The following is a 26112-nucleotide window of genomic DNA, read 5'->3' as shown; positions in this document are numbered from 1 at the left end:
CTTTGGTACTCAACAAAAAGCACATGTGAAAGGGTAGAGCATCAACAACATTGAGGAAATATCACGATGGGAGGAAGTAATGAAGTGGTAGATCATGGTATTTGGCTAGATAAAGGCACCAGCCCTTGGTGAATTTTGTCCGCCATAGCCTATCCAGGAAGCGATATCCAGAATGGTTACCAAGTCTAAAACGAAACTGTTGCTACAAGAGTGTACACGCTCATGACGCCGTCCGACGCCCGGTAGTGATGCCACACTCCATATTTTCCCAACCCAGTGCCCCTGTTAACCTCAATGACCGAACCTTACGCCGACCCAATTGTCTAGGCCTGGAAGACCTCATCATTCGTGATCCACAGCCACCATCCACCAACTCGGTTTGCTTCTTCGCCCCCTTGGTGGATCTCTTGACGGCGTCAGTGCTAAAGTTGTCCCGCTGCGAGGGCCTCGTCGCTAACCGAAGTTGCGCCAGAGGCACTCTGCAAGTCGTTGAACTTTGCATCAAAGCCGTCAAGAAAGCCGTAAGAGTTTGAGTAAGAACCGTGGTCAAAGGATGTTGGACCGAAGGCATCGACTGAAGAAGAATCGACCATGCTAAAAGGGGGTTCCATTGGGGCAGTCGTTGTTGGACTGCACTTTGGGAACGGGTCGAAGTCGAAGAAGTTCTCCATGACGACAGACTTTTCGTCGACTGGAGCGTAAGGTTGAAGAGAGAGAGGTAGGCCCAGGTCGCCCGTAGAGAGGCCTCCGAAGTCGACTGACACGGCAGGTCGCACAATATCGCGGCAGGATATTGTGTCGAGTCGAATTCGGGAGAAGCCTCAAAGCTTGATGGGGGAGTCTCAGGTTGGCACGATGAGTCACGGGGTGAGTCCATCGAGTCCATTGACTCTGGGCTGGGGAAGGAGGTGGGAATCTGCGCGGGGCAGATGGTGTCGAAGGTGTCGCGTGGTGGTGTAGCGAGGTCGAAGACAGGTTGAGGTGCTTCGCCGGGGTACTTGGAGCGGAAATATCTCAGCTCGGCCTCCATCTCAGCCATCTTTTGTTTGTAGGCTTGCATGTTGGCCTCGAGCTCGTCCTTCTCGGTCTGGAGGACTTCGTATTCTTGGCGCTTCCGTTCGCGGGAGTTGTGGGCGGCGAGGCGGTTGCGCTTTACACGCTCGATGCGTCGTTGCTCCTTCTCGTCCTCGGTCTTGGCCCGCTTCCGTGGAGGCAGGCTGGTCTTGGGCTCGGGGAGCACCTGCCCCCACGACTTGCGCTTCTTGACGGGTTTTGAGCCATTGCTCTCGGGCGCTGGTGTTTGTGATGCTTCCGACGAGTTGGACGAGTGGTGTGCGGGTGAGGGTGAGTGGTCGTAGTTCTCGATCATCTCCATTTTGATAGTAGTAGGCATGGCCTCGACTGATGGTGGGGGAAGGGGCGTGGAAGTCATGGCGGAGTTGTTGATGGTTTGGGAAAACAGACTAGAGTCGAAGGTGTACTGAGCCATGGTGAAGTCGATGTAGGATGGAGCTCTGAGTGGGCATAGTGGGTGATTATCACTAGGACCCGGGCTGTGCGGCGCTGAGGACAGGTGGCATCTACGGACCCTTTAATAGGCAGCTGCCAAGCGCACTTCTGGACCCCTTGAACGCTTGCCCGCATCGGGGCCGAGCTAATTGTGCCCACTCCGACACACGCCCCCCTACGCTAGGAACTCAGCCATCAGCCGCGGGCCGTCCATCGTTTCACGACCCAAGTCAGGGGAGTGTGTTGCAGTCGTCTTACAGCTGCCCGGATTTCGTTCCTGTGTCGCTGTGCCGTCGGTACCAGTCTCAGAGGGCGGCGCCGCTACTCCACGGCCTTCTGCCCCCTTCTGAAGCAGGCGTAAACGGCCTCATCCAACTCCGACGTGCAGTCACGGCGTAGCACAAGCTGATATTAGCCTTCTCACCGACCCACCTGTATCACTCGCTGCACCTCAGTGGCGACACGAAACAAGTTCAATGTAGCATGTCGTAAGATGCCGTCAGCCAAACCCAATACGCCCTTACGCCGCGCTGCATCCATCTCCCTCCGCGTCGTCTTCACAGTCACGCACACCCCCCCCCAAATTATTGCGTGCAATATGCTCGTATACTTCACCCACGGCACGTGTAGATGAAGGCCCGAAGCCATTCCTTCTCGAAGCATCTGCACCCCATAGTTGCAATCTATTTGGCCGCGTCGCTAAGCATTCCACCCACACATCTTCATATCCCCACACAACCTTGCAATCTACAACCACCTTCCATAGTGCGACCTACTGCCGGAAGATTTGCGCAACCTGGGGTAAAGTTCCTTTGTTCGTGGAAGCACCGGGAATGTGCATAGAAGCTTAGCCTTAGCTTCCTTTCTTTATTGCTGCTGCAAACTGAAGCGTCACACGAGGCCCTTGGTTTCCGGCTTTATTCAAGCAACGCATCCCTGGTGGGTTTCTGGCTGTTTCCATTCGGACTTCACGAACATGTGAGACGGAGGCTCTCCGGTAGTAAGAAATGACAAGCCGGTGGTTCGTTAAGCCGCACTCATCATCATGCGGCACCGAAATTACTTTTGCCTTATCGTCATCTGGTCGTCCCATTGTCCGTTGCCACTACGCAATGGACTGAATGCGCAGGATTTGGAGAACAGGATTCCAGTCTCGAATAAAGACGGGTTGCGTAATACTAGGCTAGCGTCTCGAGCGTGCTTTGTCGTGGACATCGTGCGCTGCTCCACAGGCCGACTCGTCACCGTTTCAGGCACCAGAATTCGGACCTATCGCATCGGAGCCGCCTCCAATCCAACGGTCCAGATCTTAGTCGTCACGTTCTTGACTCAGTACATAGGATCTACCTCAGTAATACTACCGCCTACACGGCATGCTCCAATGAGCTGTACAGGACTACGTGCGGCTCTGATTAGTATTACCATGGAGCAAATGGCTCCTGTTCATCGTGAGAAACATAAGGATGTCGGCTGACCTTCATGAAGCCAATCCGGCACGATCCGAGAGACGAAAAGGGGAGCATGCTCACGACGACCGCGATCATTGCCCCCTGGGTAGCTGTCTCAGTACCAGATCATCACAGCAATAAGACTGCCGCCTACGCGTCCTCGTTCAATGCGGGCCACGCAATGGCGGAAACCAAGACGTTTATCGACGAACCGGCTCTTGTGTATATCGAATCTAATCAACCAAAGCAAAGCTGATCTAGGCGCCGACCTCTCCATCGAGACCATTGCTGCCACGCACACAGTACCAGCAATTATGCTAGGCATCACTAAAGAAGTCTCGTCGTCATGCGTACATCTTCAGGCCGTAGCATACAACGAGAATGAACATGACCACAAACGTCATTACGATGTTTCTTCGTCATCACCGTTGTCATGTGTGCCTATGTTTTATGTGCAATGTGTATCCTCGAGACCCCGAGCATTGATGCCTAGATCACTTCGATAAGCGTCTGTATGCCCGCATAGTCGCAAAGCAAGCAGCGTTAAACTGCTGCCTATCCCAGCTCGGCCATCGAGAAATGATTCAGATGACTAGTCACCCAGCGACATGCCCGGAATACTCATGAAGTAAACAAGAGCCACCTAGGGCAATCGAGCGACTCAGCATGAAGGATAAGATAATGCTCAGAGATTGCAGGTCCAGCTTACACACACATGATCAAAGAGTGACCGTGCTATCATTTCCTCAAATCTGCATACACAAAGCCAGTCAAGTATCGACCTCAGAAAACGGGACACGTTGTGTGCAAAGGCGGTCACTCGCTGTCGCATGACATCAAAAAGGCATATACGACCAGGCAGTGAACAAGCAAATAGTGAAAGGTATATCGGCATTTCTCTATCAAGGAGCACCTGTCACTCCATCTATGGTCACCGTAGACCTCTAACATGAACGTAGCACACCAATCGAACACCGACATGATGAATAATGGATTGAGGATGCGCCGGAGGTGAAGAATTGATAACCATGACCGATGAGGTTGTTGCTGTCAAGAGGAAGCATATACTGAGGTGTATCGAGTCGTACCCCCAGCCTCAGGTATGGCAACTATTTTTACATCGTTCGCAACCTCGCCCCGTCCTGGAAGCAGGAGTGGTATCTAATGAAATTATGTGAGCACAACAGTTTTGGGACATCAATGTAGTTTGAATGTCTCAAACCGGAACGCCCACGAAACCAATCTTCGGTTTCACTCTCGCACCGTCAGTGCTCTCTCCGCCCCATTGGCTGCGCCACTCTTGTTCTTCAGCCTTGATCTGCTCAAACGCTTGTAGTTCTTCGGGCTTCATGTTCGACTTGTCCTCGTCGTCCAGGGTCGGTAGACCGTTTGTACCGACGTCAACGAAGTCACCATCGGGCCCGGGTATGCCCAGGCCGGCGAAGGGAGGTTGTTGAAAGACCGAGTCGACCACGAGATACTTGCGACGAACGAGTGGAGGTACGTCGGTCTCTTCCGCAGGAACCTCCTCCCAACGTGCATGGGTGGGTTGTGTGACCTTGGGATAACACATCAGGTTGGTATGTGGGTCGTATACGCCCGTGAGATTTGCTTTCCGTAGCTTGGAGAGGTTCGAGTTGAATCGACTAGGGTATGTTAGTCCTGGTAGTCATAGATAGGTGTAAAAGTTATGCATACCTTGCAGCGCGACCATGTTCAAACTGCCAGTTGGCAGAGGTGATGTTGACCTTCCGTTTTCCAGGGGCAGGCTTGCCATTTGCAGTAGGTACACTGGGCACACCGGTGTGATAGACACTACTGGCACCATGCCAAGCGACGTATTGATTCTTGTTGTATGGCTCTCCTGGAGGTGGAAGCCTGTCGTTGGGGTCTGCAAGCTCGCCCTCGACTGCGCCGCTTTCCTTTGCTGCTGTAACGTAGTAATCGTCAATGACCCTCTTGCCGCCGATGATGATGCGCGCGCCGAACTCGCGGAAGACAGATCGTGCTGTGACGACACCGATGGCACGACCCTTGTAGGAATGAGGTATGATGTCGCGGTCGATCAGGTCCCTTTTCTCAGCGTCGTCGATGATGATCTTGTAGAGCTTCATGTGCTTGGTGAAGAACAGATAACTATCCCTAAACCCACAGCATCGAGCCGGTTCAGTCGACAACATGTACTGTCTGTCGCCCCTGCCCTTGATGGTGAATATGCGCACGCGGTAGTCTCGTCCACCCATGAGGTTACCCAGCTTGTCGACCTTCTGCTCGCCCTCTTCATCTTCTGGTAGGTCAACCTCATCGTTGACTACGTCCATCATGTTGCCCTCTTTGTCTATAGGAACGCGCGTGGTATGCGACGGCCCTCCCTTTGGAGGCCTTCCTCGACCTCCACCAGACGGCCGTCCCCGCTTGCGCTTGACGGGTGTGCCGCCTTCGGAGTTGTCGGGCTCGATGACATTCCAGTCCGGCGGCCTGTTCTTAGGAGGGCGACCAAGACGCTTCTTGCGCGGAAATGGCTGGATGACTGCTGGAGACGGCGAACGCTCAGAGGGCGCGGCTTCCTCGTCGCTTCCCTGAGCTGCGGATTCAGCATCTTCTTCCTCCTCCTTGGGTGTGTCGGCGCGCGATTCTGGTGCATCTATCATATCCTCGTCGCTGTCTTGCTGGGGTGTTGCGCTGCGAACAGGCGTGCTGCGACGCGCTGCAGCTCGCGATGGGCGGCCGCGCGCCATTGTGGCTGGTCGAAAACGGCGTTGATGTGGCGTAGGTGAAGCTAGCAACGGTTGTCGCGGTGTGTTTGTAACTCCAACTTCGGGGTTCGGATGCAAATTGGGTGAAGGGCGGTGTCGGTGGTTAGCGATGCTCTTGCACTCCAGGAATGCTAAGGACCGCGACGTGAAAGAGCTAAGCAAGGGTCCCGCGCACGGCCCACGGTCATCACGTGCAAGCTCAAGCCAGGCGTTTTCGTCAACGTCTTCCCCAGACTAAACGTACATTCTCCAATACCTCACAAGTGGCCATCGTTGATCAAGCAATCATACCCACTGCAGTAAACGATGTCAATACCTGTCATGTCCAAGCAACGGCACGACCTCGGGAAGCCCCAAGCATATCGCATCTCCACCTAGGTATTACGGGAATCATGAGAAACGAGCTCGTTGGACAGGTCTCTTCAACATCATACCAGCGAACATGATACCTGGAGTTATTTCTCTTAGAACAAACGGGTTCAGAGTATTTTATGAGCGCGTCGTCTGCATCCGCTCAATTTGTAGAGGGGTTGATCCTGCCAAAACCACCATACGCTCTTGGAACTTGCCACCTTGAAGTACACAGAGTCAACTCGGCAGGACCAGACGTGTATATCAACAAACATGGATCAGATGTCAGGAGCGCCGCTCCAACAGCTCCCACACACTCGTGGCCTCATCCGTTCGACTAAGCCCGTAGCCTCAACCACACTGCCGAACCTACAGTGCAGTACTGGGATAGTGACGAACAGCCACCATGCCTTTTGATCGCATCATCAGTGCCAAGAGGAGCTTTACGGGTATCTTCTCTCGAATGAGTATAGCTCCGTGAGTCGGAGATGTTCTTTTCTCTGCTCTGCTATGCTGACATTGTCAAGTCCCTCGCCGCCCTGCTCCGCTAAGCACAACGAGAACAATGCACCAAGCTGTGAGACTCCAGGACCATCCTCTCCAGTCGCGAGCTCAACTTTGCCGGACTCTAGCGACGAATCGCCTATCAGAGAGAGTCCGTCAATGCGCAAAGGTCTAATGGGCTCGTTGCGAAAGCAAAAGCTGCGGAGCATCGGCTCTTTACGTAGCTTGCGCTCACCTACCAAGACCAAGCAGTCTGATACATCAGAGTACCTCATAGATAGTGTAAGCATCTTTCCCCACAACGGAGAAACGACGACTGACTCTCTTTCCTCTAGAGTCCGCTGACCCCGAAGCACCGCCTCAACTCATCGCTTTTACTCTACTTCGAGGAGTCTCCCCCAGACAGACCAATATTCGATCTTGACCGCATGGACTCCCGAACCTCGAGTTTATATGTCCACCATTCCTCGCCGGTACCGGTCCCATCACCCTATGAACAGATTCCGCAATCACCTGCCGATTCATCGCTCATACTAGATGGAACTGTTCCACCATCACCAGCACCTATCCAGAAGATTCTGGACTCAGAGAAGACCATGGTTCGTTCGTCACCAGCATATACCCACGGGTACGAAACAGTTTCGGAAGCGATGAAAAGGCCAGCTTCAACAAAAAGCGCTCTGTCTGACAGTCTTCGGGAGGCTGCAGTCTACTTCAATGAGCCTCTCGTTCGCTTTCCAAACCCAGGATCCGAATATCTGCCTATCGACGATTGCTTTTCACTTCCTGCTAAGAGCGAAGACTTAGGTCAGACATCAGCCCGAGAGGATCCGTCTGGGGTGGATCATGTGGATAATTCGCCAGTCTACAACAAGCCGGATAAGCCATCAGAGGATGCGACCACTGAGGTCTCCAATGCAACGAATACAGACAGGACACCAGAGGAACATGCACAGCTCATCCTTGAGAAAGGCTACCAGGCATGCGTCTACCGTCGAGCAGACGGAGAGTGTCGTCTGAAAATCAATCTGCTCGCCTTTTGTCATGAAGATGACGACGACTGCGAATGGAACATCAAAACGCAAATTAGGTTTGCTGCCGCAGAAGAAGAAAAGCTGGCGTCACAATTGAGCGCCATCATTCGGAATGTGGGGCTTACCTCTATGTCTGACAGCGAGCTCGATGAGGCTTTTGCTACAGGAAAACTTCCAGCCAATCTGGATGTTGACCCGAGTTGGCAGGTCGTGGAGGAAGTGAATATGGGAAAGCGTGACAGTTCCTGGGGCGAGCATACTGGGCTCTACGATGGTAGCGGCTATGGGTCAAGTTCCAGCTCCCGACCTGTGACTGGTGTGACTGAGACGGCCGACGTACCTCATACACGTATCCCTGGAGCATTCGTCGACCACGAAAATGAAGCGCCTATGATCATCCGCAGGCTGTGGGACAATACCTATCCTCACAGTCCAGATACGGACTCGCCTGTGAAGGCTACCGTGGCTGATCCCGCAATCTCCGCAGCGCAAGAGCAGCACAACAACCCCTTGCAAGACTACGAAGCCTTCCAGGGCATGTTGGATCTTGGTGGCAGTGCATAGATCATCGGGTACGCACTTCGTTATGCAGGGTCGTTTAAATTCGCTGGGTCGGGTCGGGCCCTGAAAAGTGTGACAGTGACCGATCAGGAACGGTACATCCGGCATCCTTCCCAGCAAACAGTATTCCATCGATAGAGTCTCCATAGTTATCAATGCAGCCCACAAGTTTCTTCCACATACGCGTCTTCCAGCTCATCCCACACATGCGCAGCGCGGCGTTCGCGTGCCCCAACTCTCATGATGGCACCACTGTACCCAATAGCCGTACATGTAATCAAGGTTCCAGTCCGCAGATCATCCGAGTGTTGCATCAGTTAGTCCAACCAACGGTAATCGAAAGCAGCGAAGATCCGGGCTCCAGAAGGTGTAGGAGGGAAATCAGGCCATGTCGGCTCATGCGACTTACCCGAGTCTGGGACGGTGACTGGGGTGTGCAGTGGAGTTAGCGAAGATGTGCGGAACAGCTCGTACGATGTTTAGTATTTTGGGTGGGCAGCAACATGATCTAACACATGATGATTATGCTGTGATGTGAGACGCCGCTGGTGTGCCGGCCTTGCGCGAAGAGTACTTGCTGGCGTGCTTAAAGGCGTGGTGGCGGGCGGCTTCGAGGCTGTTGCGGTGTCCCTCGGTTTGCCCCGCGTGAAGTTCAGAATGCCAGGCCAAATCCATGCTTCTTGTGGGGAGAACGCCAACGACGTCGTTATCCTTGGCTGCGGCATCATCGGCTTGTGTACCGCGTACTATCTCACAGAAAGCGGAAATACAGATCCAAAGAGTATTCATCTGGTTGATTCGAGTCCGAAGTTATTCCATTGCGCGTCTGGCCTTGCTGCGGGCTTCTTGAGTGCCGACTGTACGTTTGGCAGCGTACGACGCGTGCAACATCAGCGCGGCGCGTCGTTCAACACCTGAACACTTTGTCTAACTACGAATTAGGGTTCGCACCATCCGTAGCTTCCCTCGGCGCGTTATCCTTCAAACTTCACGCCGACCTTGCGAACGCGCATTCTGGACGTACAACATGGGGATATTCGCAGTCCACCGGAATCTCTCTTTCACAAGACAGCGAATCAGCCATTGGCGGTAGCGGCGAAGACTGGCTTGAGAATGGAACGAGTCGAGCACAATTAGCGAATCATAATAAGCCCTGGGAAGAACAGGCTGCCGGACCAGAATGGCTTCGGCGCACACAGGAAGGCATTATGGAGGTCATAAGTAGGGATGGGACGACCGCACAAATTGACCCGTTGAGATTCTGCCAGTGGCTTCTGAAAGAAGTTCAGAGAAGGGAGGTCACGATACATCAGCCCGTGACGGCGACAGCCATCATCAAGGATGCAGAGGACGTGCTGTGCGGTGTGAGGATATCAAAGGGTGATGGAGCTGAGTCGGAGACAGAGTGTAAGGCCCAATACATACTGCCCAACTACACAGTTGCTAACTACCTACAACAGTACCATGTAGTCGTCTCGTGATAACATCTGGTGCGTGGTCTCCCCGCGTATTCAGCACACTCTTCCCGTCCTCGAAAGCGCGCATCCCCGTCTCCTCGTTAGCCGGCCATTCGCTGCTCGTTCGAAACCCACACCACAGACCCGAGGAGCTCGACAAGGAAGTCTGCCATGCAGTCTTCGCAACAGATACACTCGGCTTCTCGCCAGAGTGGTTTGCGAGACTGGGTGGAGAGCTGTATCTGGCAGGACTCAATAGCACAAATATACCTCTGCCAGAGGTTGCAACAGACGTTCAAGCTAGTGCGAAGGCCATCGAGCAGTTGAAACAGTGTGCGAAGGCTATGATGGTCAATGTCCCGGGCAAAGACATGGAGATTTTGAGGGAGGGCTTGGTAAGTTGATACTGAGAGTAGAATGTTGAACTGGTTTGCTAATCGCAGGACAGTGCTTCCGTCCAGTCACATCCAGCGGCCGACCCATAGTATCGCGGATACCGGACGAAAAGCTCGGAGGCATCAGGACGAAAGATGAAGGGAATGGAGGTGTCTATATAGCGGCGGGCCATGGCGCCTGGGGCATATCGCATGCGCCTGGTACTGGACTTGTTCTGTCAGAGCTGATAGAGGGACGAGAAGCAAGCGCGAATATTGAGGCGTTGCAATTAGCATCGTAAAGTGCTCTTACTCAAACAAAAATGTGTATTGGGTACTCATCAACTGGCTATATCGACACCAACGTGCTGGCGCTGTGACGAGGATGAAATCGGACTCATTGCCTCTGACATCATCCAGTGCACGATATCCTTGGAGTTAGCGCAGGACTGCGCCGCACGTTCGCACGATGACTCCGCAGTTGGTCTTGTCGAATCGTCACACAAGCTACTATAGCAATTCCAAGCAAAAATAATGTCTACGAACCCCGCCGACGAGGTTGCCGCGAGGAAACGAGCTGAGCGTGAGAAGAACCCCATCCATATCGAACAACTGGACGCAAGCGTGTTGGCTGGTACGTTTCTAGTCAAACAACTACTTCGACTTCCCTGAAGCTAAAGACCATTCGCAGCACTACCAAAGGATGTGAAGATACTATCAATCAAACAGTCCGGTGAAAGCGCGTGGTGTGAGAGTTTCCGCATCGATACAAACCTACAAGATGGCTCGGAGAGGCAGTACTTCGTCAAGGTAGATTGTGTGTTTTGTCACACGAAAGATCCCATCTAATAGGATCGCAGATCAAAACAGGCAAACTAGGAAAGCGAATGATGCAAGGTACCTACGAATCCGAACTACTTTATCACTCTTACTGCCCCGAACATGTTCCAACACCAATTGCCTGGGGAGCCTATAAAGACCACCCGGATACATGGTTCTACATCTGCGACTTCCACGACATGGCGATGGAGAAACTGGATCCAAGTGCCTTTGTCGACATCATTACTGGGGTGCACAAAGCAAGTATGGGAAAATCACCGCTCGGCAAATACGGATTCCACATTCCAACTCACCTTGCTCACGTACCGAATGACAATACATAGGAAGACTCGTGGGAGATCTGGTACACCAAAGCCATGCAGACCATGTATGATCTAGAGAAGAGCAAATACGGGATAGACGAAGAGTTAGAAGTCATCTTCGAAGCTCTCCGTTCAAAAGTCATACCTAGGTTGCTCCGTCCTCTGGAAACCGGCGGTCGCTCTATTGAACCATGCCTCTTGCATTCGGATCTCTGGCCTGGAAACTGCATGCTGGAGAAAAAGACTGGCAAGATCATTATCTTTGACTCGTGTGCTTTCTGGGGTCATAACGAGTGTGACTTGGGTAGCTGGCGTGCTCCGCGGTACAATATGGGCGAGGAGTTCTTTACGTGCTACAAGGATATCGTGAAGCCCTCGCAAACAGAGGAAGATTGGGACGATCGCAACAGACTTTACGCCATGTAAGTAGCTTCCCAAACAAGAGGGTTGTTTCGCTCACGGTGATCAGTCGCTATGATCTTCTGGTCTCCGCGCTCTATCCGGAGAAGCCCGAATTTCACGATAGGTATGTGTAAGAAGACTTGTGTATCGTTATCAGGCTGACTAGTGTCAGAGCCAAGGATGAGATGAGAATACTCGTCAAGAAGTTCCCTGGCGGCTTCGAAGACTGGGAAGCCCGACATGCGTCTTCATAACGTGACCTCTAGGGGTCAAACGCGATCTCGTCAATGGCTGGCCTCAAGTCCATTCGATTGCATTTTTCAGAGTGGCCACTTACCCCGCGTTCGATATGCGTGAAGCGACTGTGCCGCAAGACTAGACTGTAGAGACGTCAAAGCGTGTCTTATGAGTCAGGTGCCACCCTTCTCTTTTGTACCCTGTTTGAAGCATTCAGCTCTGAACGACACGGCTCCCGATCAGAATGGTCAAGAACGAACGTAACGGAGTCGCGAAAGAAGAAGGGGTTTCGCATGCGCTCGCAGATCAAGGGAAAGAGGGCGCAAATGACGAAGATACTTCGTACACCACATTCACTCCCACTCAGAAGCGACTTTTACTCGGGGCTTGCTCTACAGCAGCGGTATTCTCAACAATCTCTTCGTTCATTTACTTCCCTGTGATCATAGCCATCGCAAACTCATTGCACGTTTCCATCGAACAGATCAACTGGTCTATCACTTCGTACTTGATAGTATCAGGATTCGCGCCCTCGGTATTCGGTAGCCTGGCTGACGACATTGGGAGACGTCCCGTACTTCTTTTGACCCTCTCCATATACGTTGGGGCAAACATAGGACTGGCCCTTACGCAGCACTATGCGACTCTCATAGTAATGAGGTGCCTCCAAAGTGCTGGTGCTTCGAGTACCATCGCGATCGCATTCGGTATCATCGCAGATATCTCGATACCTGCAGAAAGAGGATCTTACGTGGGTGTGTTAATGGGTGCTACCAACGCTGCGCCATGCTTGGGGCCTGTCATTGGTGGAGTAGTTTCAGAAAAGCTATCGTGGAAATGGATCTTCTGGCTCTTGGTCATCGTTGCCGGAACTTTGCTGGCGACACTTACCCTCTTCCTTCCGGAGACCGAAAGATGCCTTGTAGGAAACGGGAGTCTTCAACCAGCGCGCCTCATGAACAGAACCATATATTCGCTTGTATCTCGGCGTAAGACCAGGTCTCCGGCAGCTGCATCTTCTCGAAGTCGTGGCTCCGCCTTTCTAGGACCTTTCAAATCACTGTTAGCTCTCAGGAACCAAGCCAACTTCATCGTTATCTTAGCCGGCGGTATCACTTACACTATGTATACGTGTCTCGCGGCTTCCCTCTCAGCGGCAGTCATCGCAGAGTATGAGATGAATTACCTTACGGCGGGATTGACCTACCTTCCAAACGGCATTGGCGGTATCCTCTCATCGTATGCGTCCGGCAAGCTCCTCGATCACGACTACAAAGTCACTGCGCGCAGACTAGGCCTCCCATTAACATCTCAATCGGGCAACGAATTCCCCTTCGCAAAGGCTAGACTGCGATCGATATTTCCGTTTGTAATCGTTAGTGCGGTGGCTACCATAGGGTACGGTTGGGTATTGCACACGAGGTCGCATATCGCTATACTGCTAGTGGTCCAATTCTTCTCAGGAGCGGCTCAGGTATGTATTTTCGCGACAGGCGGGACGCTGCTCACAGATCTGAATCCCGGGAGAAGTTCGACTGTACAAGCGAGTTACAGCCTGGTGAGATGCGCTCTCAGTGGTGCCGGCGTGGCGGCTTTGGAGTTCATGGTGCGCCAGATAGGGTACGGGTGGACTTTTACCGTCTTTGGGGGCTTGGGACTTTTGTGTGTACCCATACTTTTCTATCTGAAACAGAAGCGTGCTCTATGAAGCAGAGACTTGATTGTTGGCTGATTATAGGTGGCTGGAGGGTCGCGTCGCGATCATGAACATGACGCGTTTAGGCTGAGCTTAGCGCCCTTGCCCCCTACCTAATCAATTGATGACGCCCCGCGGGAGGCCTCCTGCACCAACCCAACACGTCTTCGAAACGATCCTAGCATGAATCCCAATAGGCAGCAACATCGTTCATGGCAGCATTCTGCCGCACAGCCCGATCACCAACAACGCAGGCAACCATAATGCTGAGTCGTTCTTTGTATTCAAAACGTCACTCTGTCGAATAACCCGACAAGCACTCTACTCCACAATAACAATTTTGCCAATCATGGCCAGTTCCGCGGCCAATAGAAAGGCTGAGCTCGACATGTTCCAGCACTCTATTCTGCCAAAAGAGAAGGGCTCCTTCCGATTGATACACATCAGACCTGATCTGTCCGTCGACGGCCTCCCCGATTGCTACTTACAGGATGCGCTAGTTCAAGAATCGAACTATGTCTGTCTTTCCTACACCTGGGGTCAACCAGGGGACGAGTACCCCATCAAGCTCAATGGAGAACTATTTCATGTGCGCCGAAATCTCCACAATTTCCTCCAAGCGGCACGTCAGCGTCTCACATTCTGTACGCTATGGATAGACGCGTTATGCATAAACCAAACCGATGTCGAGGAAAGAAACCATCAAGTTCAGCAGATGGGTAACATTTTTGCTGCCGCAAGAATGGTAGTGTCGTGGCTAGGTAATAGTCTCGAGACGCAAGAATTCGTTCAGGCGGTAGGACAGGACTTCGACCGCCAGGTATGGAAGACGTGGGAGTGTTTCTATCACCGCAAGCACGGTGATAAATCTTGGGGGAGCTACTCCCGGATCTTGGAGCCGAACGGCAAGAGTCAATTGGTCCAGACCCATAAACTCATGGAAGACAATACACACAACTCCCACATCCCGGACTCTTCACCCATTGAGAAATATTACGGTCGCGTTGCGAACAATCCTTACTGGAAAAGAGCCTGGGTTACACAAGAAATACTGCTATCAAGCACGCTGATCGTGATGGCTGGAGAGCATGTCATCGATTTTGTGTCACTCGCGCACATGTGTATCCGTACAAGAGATGAGATGCCTGAGGACCCATTGGAGGAATATGCGCGCTTTTTACTAGTGAACAAAAGCAACGACACAGAGAATAGACCAAACCGCTCGTCTCTGTTCAACGTGGACAGGGGGAACACGCAAGGACTGCTTGCCCTCCTGAGGCACTTCTCAGGAAAATGTTGCGCAATTCGACGGGATCGTATCTACTCCCTCTTAGCACTTTGTAAAGGTGGCGAGAAGATCAAGGTTGACTACGATGAACCAGATATCAAGCTCATCATGCAAGTTCTAGATGCCTGCAAAGAAGAAGTGTGCTTCTGTTCTGCAGCTACTGTGGCTCGCATTGTAAAAGGTCCAGAATTCTTACGTCTGGAAAAAGAAGCTTACGATGTCACTCTGACCTATGACTTCAAGCTCCAGGCATACAGTTCAGACTTAGAGGTTTGTCCGTCATGCTCTCAGCAGATACGTCGATCTAAGCCTGGTGTATACTTTTGCTTGAGCTGCGACTCCGACATTTGCAAGGACTGGCAGGGACACCTCTTTTGGGATAATTCCTCTTGTGAAGACGCAATAAATCCCTCTCGGCGTCGTGACCTCCGGTGGTCAGCCAGAGAAGACATGCGCAGGGCGCGAGTGCTATGTAGGAAAGGACAAGGAATTGAGATCAAACGCGAAGAGGTCGAAGGCGATATTTACACCTTGCGATTTTCTCTCGGTACCCTTGTCGACGTCATGCATGTCATGTATGAAGACGAAAAGCGGGGTGGTACATCACACACATGTCGTGGTTGACGACGAAATCTGCTCTTCGGCATGAACTCATGCCTAGGCAGAGATGCTGGGTATATACGTGCTATATCCTAGTATTCAGCACGCATGGATCTTGACAAAGCTTGGGTTTGTCGTGAAAACGATATCATCATGACTGAAGCTACCCCCACCGACCAAATGACTACATCAGCGAAGTACGTGAAGAATGGTAAACGCTCTCAGACGCCTCAGATCTGTAACAATGTACCTGATGCAGGGACCTCTTTGTGGGACCAGTGTCTTTCACGCGTGTCCCAGCTGCCCTTTTTGCACACATTGCCATCCTATGCATCTACCTCTGTGACCACGTCCGACGGCGGCTCGCCTCGTCCCGGTCTGCATGGCTCGGTCTCCTTCCGCATTCAATCAAAGGTCTTTTCTTCATATACTTCTTGGCCATACTGAAGATAGGCTTTGACTACCACGTTGCGTCCTTGCATGGTGAAACCGTTTTTAATTTGTCGACAAAGGTGTAGTATAGCGGTGAGATTGCTTGACTTAAGATCTTCGACCAGGTCGCTGTCGTTGACTTTAATCTGACCGAGGATGTCGTAAATATCGGCTACCCCACTGATCTTTATAATGCTGAGCTTTTGTAGCTCTTCCAGACCCAGGATAGCTTGAAGTTGGAAGTCGTGTAAGAACATTTCGAACGAAAGTGCGCGTACAGAGATCGTTGCATGGCCATTCGTTGCTGTACACACTAATGGCGAATAGAGTGTAACATTAAGCTCGCGAAGTCTTGAGAAGTGCCTTATTGTGGAGGAGTAGACTTTGTTGCATCTTTGGGCGAGCTCTTGGGCGTCAATCTCACTTACGCCGGGCTCATTTTCGAGAAAAACAAGCCTTCGCTGCCCCTCCGTGTTCGTTGTCGTCGCCTTTCGCACATGGAGATGCAGGGAACTGGCCTTCAATGAAACCATGATCCTACTGAGAGTTGTGCAGTCGCCGAATTCGAAATGCGCTGCTTCCAACAAACAAGGGAGCAGCTCGCTTCGCAGGCTCTTACTGGTAAGACAGAGAGGTGGAATAAATGGAGAGTGCTTCCTCTTGACTCGGATAGACCGCTCGTAATCCTTGGAGAATCGCAAGTGTGGCCAATTCTGACAGGCTATCGAATGCTTTTCGTCTAGGAAGTACTGTTCGTAGACCATACGTCGAAGCTCCTAGGAGGAACTGTCAGCCAAATCAACAGTCGGAGTGGGTGCGGTTATGACACGTACGACAGGTAGGGTTATGAAGAGGTGGAATGTGGGTTGGTGAAGTAGCTCCTCAACGTATGGGTTGATCGCGGTCAGGAGCTCTTTGAAGCCATCGTGCGCATTGTCGGCGTCCAGACCATCGGTCGCGTCATTCATAGCCGGTGCCATGGTGTCGTTGGAGGCCGGGTGTGTCGAGCGGGTGAAACACGCGTGGTTAGATCGGAGTGTGTTTACCACAGACTTCGGAAGGCAAGAGCGACTAGAATTGGGAAGCGACGAAGGACGTTGTTCGGCGCGCTCTCTCACGTTTTTGTGGCTGACAGCAGTAGCCTCTTAGTCTGCAGAGTACTTCCAACTCTGGTGAACGAGGTAGTCGCGTGAACTGTCGGGGTAAAGGCGACGCGCTAATGCTATCACACTAGAGCCCGTCCGGCCCGGTCACCCACAGTTGCAATCGTGGACAGTCCTGCCATAATGGCACTGCGAACCGAATTCCAGAATGAGTCGAGGTCCTTGTGTGGAATGTTGAACAGCTTCGTCAAGAGATGCGTCGGCGATAGAGACATGCTACAAATGGTCGCATAGGTCTGATTTACCCCCCACTACGAGTTAGGTAGAAGAGCAACTGTGGATATTCAAGAACAAAACTATCAACTGATACTTTGTATATTCTCGTTGATCAGCTAACGCTACTAATATGGTGGGCACCTCGACATTACATCTCTACTCGTCATCATCGTCATCATCGACAACAGGTACAGGGTCAGCTTTGCCTGTGGTCTTGACCTTCCGGTCCTTCTCCGCACCGGCTGGCTTCTTGCCTTTCGGGTTGGCGTCTTCATCCTCGTCGTCGTCTTCCTCGGGCACCGCGGCGTCGTCGTCATCGTCGTCGCTCACGTCGTCTTCCTCCTCCTCTTCATCATCCTCATCATCTTTGGGCTTGGTGCGCTTGGTCTTCTTCTTTGGTGCTGCAATCGAGTGTGAGAAACTTATGTTCGATGATATTGGGTGATAGTATTGGCTTACGAGGCTCTTCGGCGTCGGAATCGTCTGAATTAAAGTTTGATCCGTCAGACTCGTCATATCTACGTGGCATGTGTTAGCGCTATGATGAATCTTCCATGGTCGAGAGTAAAGCGCAGCCCAGAAGCCCTCGACACTCAAAGGAGAGACGTGACCGTCGAGCGAATCCAAGTTAAGAGCGTTGTGAGCATTGTTGCGAAACGCCGTCGCGTCAACCGTTTCTCCACCCCGAAAGCCCGGGCGCAACATCGATTCCGCGCCTGTCAAACTTTCGTAGAACTTGGTAACAAGTCCAAAGATCCTAATTCACTTTGAAGAGGGAAGGCGATTGTGATGCCTTCAAGAGGGGATGCATGCGACGCGAAGTGCAAGGGCCATGACGTCAAGGAAGCGTCGACTTACTCTTCTTCCTCTTCGCTCTCATCACTTGGGAGAGCGACAAGCTCCTCCTCCTGGTTCTTCCTCTTTCTTGTGGACATTGTGTCGTTCTGGGGAAATTTGACAAAGGTTGGTAGGTCAAGGTAGTGTTTTGGGGTAGGGCGAGAGCTGAGAGCTATGGAGAAGCTTGCGAGCGGGGACCCAGGGACGGGCGCCCGGATGAAATAGACACCACCTACGCAGGCCCTACCAAGGAGGCTGGGAAGCCAGGGCTCTTGCGGGCTTTTGCTCAATGGCTTAGTTCGGGCTGTTCGGGTGTGTCCAGGTTAGCCAATCATTGGCCATGTGGTCATCACCCGCATGGGAGCACCGGGACGGGGGCACACAAGCGTTGCGCTGATGTTGCTTTGCTGCAGGTACCGCTCAATGTCTGTTGATATGAGAGATTCATCGAGAGTGTCGCAAAGACATACGTATCAACGGCAATTGTAGGATAGATAATCGTGAACATTGTGCATCCAACCAGCCTCCACGGCATAGGAGGGACACAACAATAGCTACGCAGTGTGCTCTTCTACGGCAAATCATCTGTAAACACAGAAATGCGTCAAATGTAGCTCATATATGATCCATACATGTAGAATTGCATATGGGATCCCTTCGACGGCTAGCGATCCGATACAGCGTTGAAGGCAGCAGGCTCCCACAATAACGGTGTTGGCCATGTGTTCGCAGCTCGAGGTGCAGCGCTCTCTGCCCAAAACGGTCAAGTTCACCCCACTTAGCGCCAGTCATTTCTAGTGCCCCTCCCGCGGTACCGCGTCTCATTCGTGCTGCCTTGCCGACTTAACTTTCTTACTCTCGATCGTTCCTCAACCGACCCGACACAACGCTCGTTCGCACCCGCGCCCTACATTCCTACACGCACAATATGTCGGCAGCTCAGGTCGCAAGGGGACCGCGGATCAAAGGTCTGAGCGATCCCTACCACTATCAATCCAAAGCAACGCAACGAAGCAAGGCGCCCGTGGTGGCTGCCACCAAAACCGCGAAACGTACATACAACTGCTGCGAGAAACCCGAGATAGATACTTCCGACAATGAAGTCTTGTGCTACAACTGCGGTGCTGTCCACGGCGAAAACAACATCGTCTCCGAGGTTACTTTTGGCGAAACTTCGGGCGGAGCAGCCATTGTCGAGGGTGGCTTCATCCACGCCAACCAGCGTCACGCGAATTCCATGGGCGGCACTATGCGGGGTCTGGAGGGCATGGGGAGCAGGGACCAGGCTGCGATGAATGGCAAGAACTCCATCGTAGCTCTAGGCGCATCTCTCAACCAGCGCGAGGCCGTCGTAGAACAGGCTTACAGCTGGTACAAGCTCGCCATGAACCACCGATTCATCCAGGGTCGCCGCATGAGGACCGTTGCCGCTGTCGCGATCTACATGGCAGCACGGAGACAACCCGAGAACACGCTCATGCTCATCGACCTGGCCGAAAAGATTCAGACCAACGTCTGGCAGCTCGGAGACACGTACAAACAGTTTCTGGAGATGTTGAAGGAGGACGATCCCGCACAGCTCGTGGGCACAAAAGCCGTCCAGGAGATCGAGCCGTTGATGCTGAAATACTGTCGGAAGCTCGAGTTTGGAGAGGATTCTCACAGGGTCGCCGACGACGCCTGTAGGGTCCTGAAGCGCATGAACCGGGACTGGATGGTGCAAGGTCGTCAGCCGGCTGGATTGTGTGGCGCCTGTATCATCATAGCCGCCCGCATGAACAACTTCCGCCGGACCATCCGAGAGGTCGTCTACGTTGTCAAGGTCGCGGACTCCACCATCACCTCCCGTCTATACGAATACAAGAGGACACAGAGCGCGGCTCTCACTGTCAACCAGTTCCGAGAGTTCGGGCCCCGTCTCAAGGTCAAGGCTCAGCCTCCTGCCATTTGGAGGCGCGCAGAGAAGGAAGAGCGAAGGGAAAAGAGGAAGCAACGAGCAATTGAGGGCGGCGACCCGGAGACTACAGAGAACCAGTCGGGAGATAGCGAGGCAGAAGCAGGCTCGGATACGGCACCAAAACGCACGAGCAAGAGGCGCAAGTCAAACGACGGTTCATCTCAGCCAGCTGCGACCCAGACGGAAGCTTCTGGTACACAGGGTAGCGATCCATCCTCCGAGTTAGCGGCTCTGGACGGCAACACGGAGGCGGTCCTGGAGTCTGTTGTCAGTGCAGTCGAGGAAGTCGAGGCCGGTGAGACCATCGACCCAGACTTTGTCATGCCTAAGAAGCGTGGCAGACCTCCAAAGAAGCCGCGAGTACCGGTCGTCATCGCTGAGGAGGATCTCGAAATTGAGCACGAGCTTGAAGACGAAGTCACAAATACCATCAAGGACTGGGAGGGTATCTTCAAGGAAATTGCCAACAGCGAAGATCACGAGCTACTCAGGCGTTCTGGCTGGACAGCAGCAGAGATGGCCCGCGTCGCCGCCGACACCCGCGATGCCGTCCCCGTAAACACAGATCCTGAGATTGGAGAAGACGAGTTCAACGACGACCCCGATGTCGCCACTTGCATCCTCAACCCCGAGGAAGTCCGCCGCAAGGAAGCCATCTGGATCACGGAGAATGAACAATGGCTGCGCGACCAACAGACGAAGATGTTGCAGGCCGAACTCGAGGCCGCAGAGGACAAACCCAAGAAACCCAAGCAGAAGCGCAAACACCACCAGATGGGCGATGGCAATGTTCTTGAGGGTCAGCCTGCAGCTAGTGCGGCGGACGCTGCCCACAAGATGCTCAAGAAGCGCGCCAAAGCGTTCAGTAACCACATCAACTACGACCGACTCAAGGAGCTATTCCCCGGCGGTCACCCTTCTGCGAGCCCATCTGCCAGCGGTCAGGGTGCTAGTTCAGCCTCAACGCCTCAAGCTGTTGTGCAGCAGCCTGCAGATGTCGACGCGGAAGGCGAGGAAGATGAGGAGGAGGAAGAGATGGAAGAGGTAGAAGAAGAAGAGGAAGATTTGGAGCACAATTACTTGGAAGACGATGATGAAGGATTTGCTAACGAAAGCTACGACTACTAGAAGTATTGTCCGTGGTTCATTTTGGGAATATCAAGAGCTTGGCGATTGGTTTTGCATTTACATGGCGAAAAGTCTACTAGATATCACCTTGGTCGGCTATCATTCACGAAGTATTGGGGCTTGCTTTCACAGCCGCGTTGGCTGGAAATTAGATGCGGAGTATCTTGGGGTTGAGACTTTGCATATATACCCCCGCTTGTGAGCGCAGCATAGCATCATGGCAACGGCGTTTAGCATTCATCAATGAACATTCAGATCAATATTCTTTGCTTTTACACGTTTCAGTCCTGGCGCATATATCACGTTTCAAGGTCAGAGGCGACAGATGTTGTTTGTAGGGGAGGAATTCCCAATGATAGATTGGTCCCTGCTTCGTAACTCGTTCACACATGCTCATGCTACCCTAAATTTTTGGTATGCGAAACCCTTGCCATAAAACGCCGAAAAAGTCTATCATGGAAGACACAGGCGCCTCATTCCCCGAACGGTGGTTGACGCCGTCCCAAACCGCACTCTGAAAGAGACAAACTAGCACATCTTGTACTGTGACTCGCCTGATGCTTGCCTGTGCATGTCGTTCGCCTCGAGCTTGTATGAGATGCTAATGTCCAAATCGCGGTGGTTCTTCTCGTTGGGCTTGTTCTCTAGTATGCCGCTGATGATCTCGCCCTCCTCGACCGTCAGTACATCCTTCAGGTAGAAGACTGTCTGCTTCCAGTGGGTGTACTTGGTGTGGGGTCCGGTGGAGAAGCGGATGGGCTTGTGGCAGGCGGCGAACTCGATGTCGAACCACGCGATGACGGCATGGATGAAGTCGCTGCGGCGCGCCTTGAGCTCGTAAGGTAACCGGAAAGCGAGGTCGGCGACGGTGCAGGTGTAAAGGTCAAGGGTGATGACGGGGGAGGGGTCGGTGACGACGGCCTTGATGTCGACGGTGTCGACGAGAGGCTCGGTGATGGCGGTTGCCTTGAGAGGAGAGTAGTCGAAGCCCCAGACGTTGTCCCAGACTGTTCTGTTAGCAGTGTCGCAGCAAACAGATTTATGCTTTTACTCACATCCAATCTTCTCCTCCTTGTACTCGCCATCCTCGATACCAGCCATGAAGATGGTAGCCTTGTCGGGGAAGATCAAGCCGTCCTTGACCAGGTACTTGTCGCGGGCGTAGAGAACGGTGTCCAACATGGACTCGTAGAGCAGGAAGTAGCCCATCCACTCGGATATTATTATGTCGACTTTGTCGAAGGGTAGGACAACCTCCTCCATCTTGCCCTGTAGCAGGGTGATCTTGTCCGACATGCCGTTGACCTCGACGATCTCCTTCGCCTTGTCGATGATGGTTGACATGTCAACACCAATGACGTGCTTTGCGCCGGCCTTTACGGCGAACCTATAGCCAGCATATCAGCGCGTGCTCGTGTGTGGTATATGGAGGGGGGGGGAGCGCATACATGCTCAGGATGGATGTGCCGCATCCGACATCGAGGACGACCTTGTCCTTGAACAGGTGAGGGTTCTGGTAGATAGCGTCGCGGTAGCTCTTGGTTCGGACTTCATCTTTCTAAAGCGCATTGTTAGTCGTCGTAGTAAAGGTAATGGTAGGGAGGGGCAATTGTACCAGCATCTCCTCGTGGATACCTGTATTCGCGCATTAGTATCGTTCACCTCATCAGAGTGTGTTTGTACGGACCATGGTGGTTGTAGCTACACAATAATGTTAGCGAAACTCTACGTATATCTGGACCCTCGATGATGCCTACCTGTTGAAGTAATGCGCCTCAGAGTGCGCCATGCCTGTGAGGGGGTCCTTCTTTCCGGCTTCTTGCTGGTTCGCCATATTGAGAGTAGAGTGTGAGGAGAAGAGGAGGTGTGAGCGGTTGAAAGTAGAGGAGGAGAGACTGGCGTTGCTCCGGTCCAAGTAGGATAGGGAAATTTTGGTTTTGGTAGTACCAAGCACAGACTCGCTCGGTCCAGGGTCTCACCAGGGCAATCTCGGTGGGAAGCGGGGCATCTGAGACTTTGGACGCTAGGCCCAAAGAGGCGTGACACGAAGAAGTTCACTTTTTTTGCTGTCGATCCCAAGGTTCATGCAACCAATTTTCTTTACCATTACACTACGTGCGATAAACAAAGGCCAAGTCTTCAAGACAAATACAGCATCAAGAACAGCATAGTGTCAATTTGCAACATCCAATCAGAGAAAGTAGTGAGAGGGGTATATCGTGCCAAAAGCAGAATCCGCCCTCGTCGTTACGGCGTGAGAGTTTTGTTTGCGTTATGTCGTAAAGTCGTTAATAGATTTTGATCGTGATGTCGTTATACATTAGGAGAGTGTCGTGCATTTTGGTCGAACGGGATTGCTCTATTGAGCTCGTCAGGAAGCCTACCGGACTCTCATGCGGTAAAAGTTTTCTTTGAACTGTTTCGCGTCTAATTTATGTATCAGCATCGGACACATATAGGTTATGGGGATTCAAATACCTTCTGGTGAAGTAAAGCTCAACCGGTACTTGCCCGTAGGGCCTTTGGGTAGCCTGTAGCTATCACTGAAGACATACGGATGCAGCTTCTCGAACTGGATTGTTTCTGGACCGACGCGCTTCATCCAGTCACTGCGTCCAACATATGGCGTGACGAATGCCGTCCAGATAGGTATGTCCTTCATAGGCCCGCGACGAGCAGTAGCTTCGAACCGTACACAGCCCGAGTCCGTATCGTATTTGACGCGGAAGACGTGGAGATACTTGCCGTCAACAGTCTCACTGAGAAGCGTCAGCATGGAACAAGAGGCTAGTAACAATCACTTACCCTGCAAACATAATCCTTTCTCCAGGCAGGAAAACATCCTCGAGCCCCTCTGCAATGGGGGTATGGTCCTGGCGCTTCATAGCTATGGCGGTACAATAGAAAAGTACCATACCTGAGGGAACATTAGAAGGTGTTTGCAGGAGCGACTCAAATGTACCTACGTTCGTATAGAGGGAAGCGTAGTCTAGCCCACAGGTCAAGTTGACCATCTTGACGATTGATGCGACAGAGCTGCAAGCACGATCCTGCGCGCCGTAATGCTAATGCGGTGATTGGGACCTGGTACCTCACACGGTTGCCATTGTGATCTATAGTAAGGAAGAGTATCCGTGCACGGTTGTCGTCGGCCCTCCAGTATATTCTCACCCAGACATTAGTTGCTTCGAATGGTAGTTCCAAGATCTTTTCAAAGCCATCGGTGTCTAACAGCTCAATCACTCTTGGTTCATCCCTCCCGAAGCACTCAGTAGGCTCCGAGGGGCTTTGAGATGGTGTAGAGCCGTGGCGTCCATCGAAGATCTTCATTGCCCAATGAGCGACTGGCTCTGAGTCCGTCGATTGGTTCGAGTAGGCCTGTGATGATGCGGACGAATACGTGGGCGACTGAGGGATTTCTGGCACTGGGGGAGGAATATACGGTATGTCCCCTATGCCTCCCCACGTTGGTGCAATATGAGATCGATGAGGTAGCGGTAGCGGGGCTGGCTGGTACCCGTACTGGGCTGCCGGATACGTGGGGTGTTGGTGTATCTTCGGTCTAGACACCTTGGGAGAAGGCGGCTTTGGTGTTCTAGCACCACCCTTCCCATGGCCGTGTACCGAGAGCTTACTAAAGTAAGATTCAATCGGCGTTGGCTTCTGCTTCTTGAGCAGCCTGGCCAGTGTGACCTTGAATTTAGCCAATTCGGCCTCATCTTCGTTTCTGGATCCAGTCAGCCATGGTGTTGAACATGTTGCTAACATTATTTACCCCTTCAGAGCATCGTGCATGCACTGTAGATATGTCCTAACAATCTCGAATCTTTTGGGTAAGGACATGCCTTCCGCCGTGAAATCCGTAAGCGCATCTTCCCAGATGAGTGCGTACGGTGGTGTGCCGGGAAAAGCACCGGGCGCAGCGTGCCTGCTCTTTTTGGACCTGGTGAATATTTCTTGAACATCGTCAAGCGTGTGCCCTAAGCTCGGGAGGCAAACCTCTAGGTCCGTTCGTATGAAGCCTGCATATCTGCCATAGCGGGACGACTCCAGCGCCTCGTTCAGCTCCAGTAGAGCGTGCGATATGGCAAACAACTCTGCGATATGGCTCCTGACGTCTTTGCGATATTGGGGGATCTCACTCTCGAACGAGAGTAGGCCCGTTGCGGTCTCCTCAGCTTCCTTGGCGTAGTCGAGTAGTCGCCAGTCCATGACAGGTGCGTACCGGGGATAGATAGCCGAAGACAAAGGTTTAGTAGCAACGCATGCTTTAGACGCCTGGGAATCGGCGGGGAAAGGGAAGAGAAATCGCTCAAGCGATGGCGCTACGAGATGAGCGTCTGGGGTAGACGTCTGGTGGCATGCGCGCTTGAAGAGGGTCGGCTCTTGACGTGTTTATGCAGCAGCACGCCGGTGAGAAACGCCAATGACCTATGCCGACAGAATCCCTTACCAAGCCTGCATGTAACCCGCGGTCTTCGCTTCCTCTTTCACACAATTTTTCTGTGCAATCAGTTTGGCCCCCAATCTTCTGGAGTTAGAATCTGCTAGTGCCGGCCAGCCTGCGGCATGCAATTGCGCTGCACCGCTGGGCAAGATGCTGTTCTGGACAGGCGGAGACGCCACCCCGATAGCTGCACGTCTGCGCTGTCAGTGGAAGATCATTCCTATCATACCGGCTCGCAGCACAAAAAGTTTCGAAATGTCCAGAGCTTTCGGCCTAATGACATCGTTGGTCTGCATGTCGGCGCCGCGGCATGGTGTTCTGCCTAACTCTCTCCACTATGGCATGGACTAGTCCTGCAATGTAAGCAATGATTGTTCAACGGTTGAGGAGACATTCGAAGCCGCCACTCCGGACTGTGCGACGATATGCCTCTTGACAACTATCAACCATGAGGGGATCGATGTGAGAGCCGCCACACTCGAACTAAGCATCAACGACGAGCCTCAGATCATGAGTATCAATCTGCTCGCCCTTTAATGTGTAGGTGTGGAATAGTAGGGAGTGTCTTGTGAA

General features: G+C 52.5%; 10 protein-coding genes across 10 annotated transcripts; 4 read left to right on the top strand and 6 right to left on the bottom strand.

Moving 5' to 3' along the window:
• Positions 1-422: 422 nt before the first annotated feature.
• Positions 423-1489, bottom strand: J4E90_001209 (uncharacterized protein; the record flags this gene model as incomplete). The annotated part of the gene is made up of 2 exons (XM_051430799.1): positions 423-691; positions 763-1489. 2 exons carry the CDS (start codon positions 1487-1489, stop codon positions 423-425), a joined length of 996 nt encoding a protein of 331 aa, XP_051296286.1.
• Positions 1490-4173: 2684 nt separating this feature from the next.
• Positions 4174-5695, bottom strand: J4E90_001208 (uncharacterized protein; the record flags this gene model as incomplete). The annotated part of the gene is made up of 2 exons (XM_051430798.1): positions 4174-4603; positions 4656-5695. 2 exons carry the CDS (start codon positions 5693-5695, stop codon positions 4174-4176), a joined length of 1470 nt encoding a protein of 489 aa, XP_051296285.1.
• An 832-nt stretch (positions 5696-6527) lies between these two features.
• Positions 6528-8166, top strand: J4E90_001207 (uncharacterized protein; the record flags this gene model as incomplete). The annotated part of the gene is made up of 4 exons (XM_051430797.1): positions 6528-6541; positions 6592-6850; positions 6904-7196; positions 7260-8166. The coding sequence occupies 4 exons, from the start codon at positions 6528-6530 to the stop codon at positions 8164-8166; spliced, it is 1473 nt and encodes a 490-aa protein (XP_051296284.1).
• A 654-nt stretch (positions 8167-8820) lies between these two features.
• Positions 8821-10296, top strand: J4E90_001206 (uncharacterized protein; the record flags this gene model as incomplete). Its single annotated transcript, XM_051430796.1, has 4 exons — positions 8821-9022; positions 9106-9570; positions 9624-10015; positions 10069-10296. The coding sequence occupies 4 exons, from the start codon at positions 8821-8823 to the stop codon at positions 10294-10296; spliced, it is 1287 nt and encodes a 428-aa protein (XP_051296283.1).
• Positions 10297-10528: 232 nt separating this feature from the next.
• Positions 10529-11792, top strand: J4E90_001205 (uncharacterized protein; the record flags this gene model as incomplete). The annotated part of the gene is made up of 6 exons (XM_051430795.1): positions 10529-10628; positions 10686-10804; positions 10855-11136; positions 11158-11558; positions 11606-11662; positions 11711-11792. 6 exons carry the CDS (start codon positions 10529-10531, stop codon positions 11790-11792), a joined length of 1041 nt encoding a protein of 346 aa, XP_051296282.1.
• A 3971-nt stretch (positions 11793-15763) lies between these two features.
• Positions 15764-16771, bottom strand: J4E90_001204 (uncharacterized protein; the record flags this gene model as incomplete). Its single annotated transcript, XM_051430794.1, has 3 exons — positions 15764-16095; positions 16411-16567; positions 16625-16771. The coding sequence occupies 3 exons, from the start codon at positions 16769-16771 to the stop codon at positions 15764-15766; spliced, it is 636 nt and encodes a 211-aa protein (XP_051296281.1).
• Positions 16772-17326: 555 nt separating this feature from the next.
• Positions 17327-18105, bottom strand: J4E90_001203 (uncharacterized protein; the record flags this gene model as incomplete). The annotated part of the gene is made up of 3 exons (XM_051430793.1): positions 17327-17571; positions 17630-17688; positions 18029-18105. 3 exons carry the CDS (start codon positions 18103-18105, stop codon positions 17327-17329), a joined length of 381 nt encoding a protein of 126 aa, XP_051296280.1.
• An 830-nt stretch (positions 18106-18935) lies between these two features.
• On the top strand, positions 18936-21092 carry J4E90_001202 (uncharacterized protein; the record flags this gene model as incomplete). Its single annotated transcript, XM_051430792.1, has 1 exon — positions 18936-21092. One exon carries the CDS (start codon positions 18936-18938, stop codon positions 21090-21092), a length of 2157 nt encoding a protein of 718 aa, XP_051296279.1.
• Positions 21093-21620: 528 nt separating this feature from the next.
• RMT1 (type I protein arginine N-methyltransferase Rmt1) lies at positions 21621-22926 on the bottom strand (the record flags this gene model as incomplete). Its single annotated transcript, XM_051430791.1, has 6 exons — positions 21621-22099; positions 22148-22479; positions 22541-22650; positions 22708-22727; positions 22780-22793; positions 22850-22926. The coding sequence occupies 6 exons, from the start codon at positions 22924-22926 to the stop codon at positions 21621-21623; spliced, it is 1032 nt and encodes a 343-aa protein (XP_051296278.1).
• A 546-nt stretch (positions 22927-23472) lies between these two features.
• J4E90_001200 (uncharacterized protein) lies at positions 23473-25304 on the bottom strand (the record flags this gene model as incomplete). Its single annotated transcript, XM_051430790.1, has 5 exons — positions 23473-23519; positions 23571-23851; positions 23898-24009; positions 24059-24819; positions 24868-25304. 5 exons carry the CDS (start codon positions 25302-25304, stop codon positions 23473-23475), a joined length of 1638 nt encoding a protein of 545 aa, XP_051296277.1.
• Between the last annotated feature and the right edge of the window lie 808 nt (positions 25305-26112).

This window comes from Alternaria incomplexa (assembly GCF_024043165.1).
Source record: "Alternaria incomplexa strain BMP 0042 chromosome Unknown scaffold_1, whole genome shotgun sequence".
Taxonomy (NCBI): Eukaryota; Fungi; Ascomycota; class Dothideomycetes; order Pleosporales; family Pleosporaceae; genus Alternaria; species Alternaria incomplexa.
The sequence above is the reverse complement of the archived record's forward strand: the minus strand, read 5'-3'. Positions and strand labels throughout refer to the sequence as shown.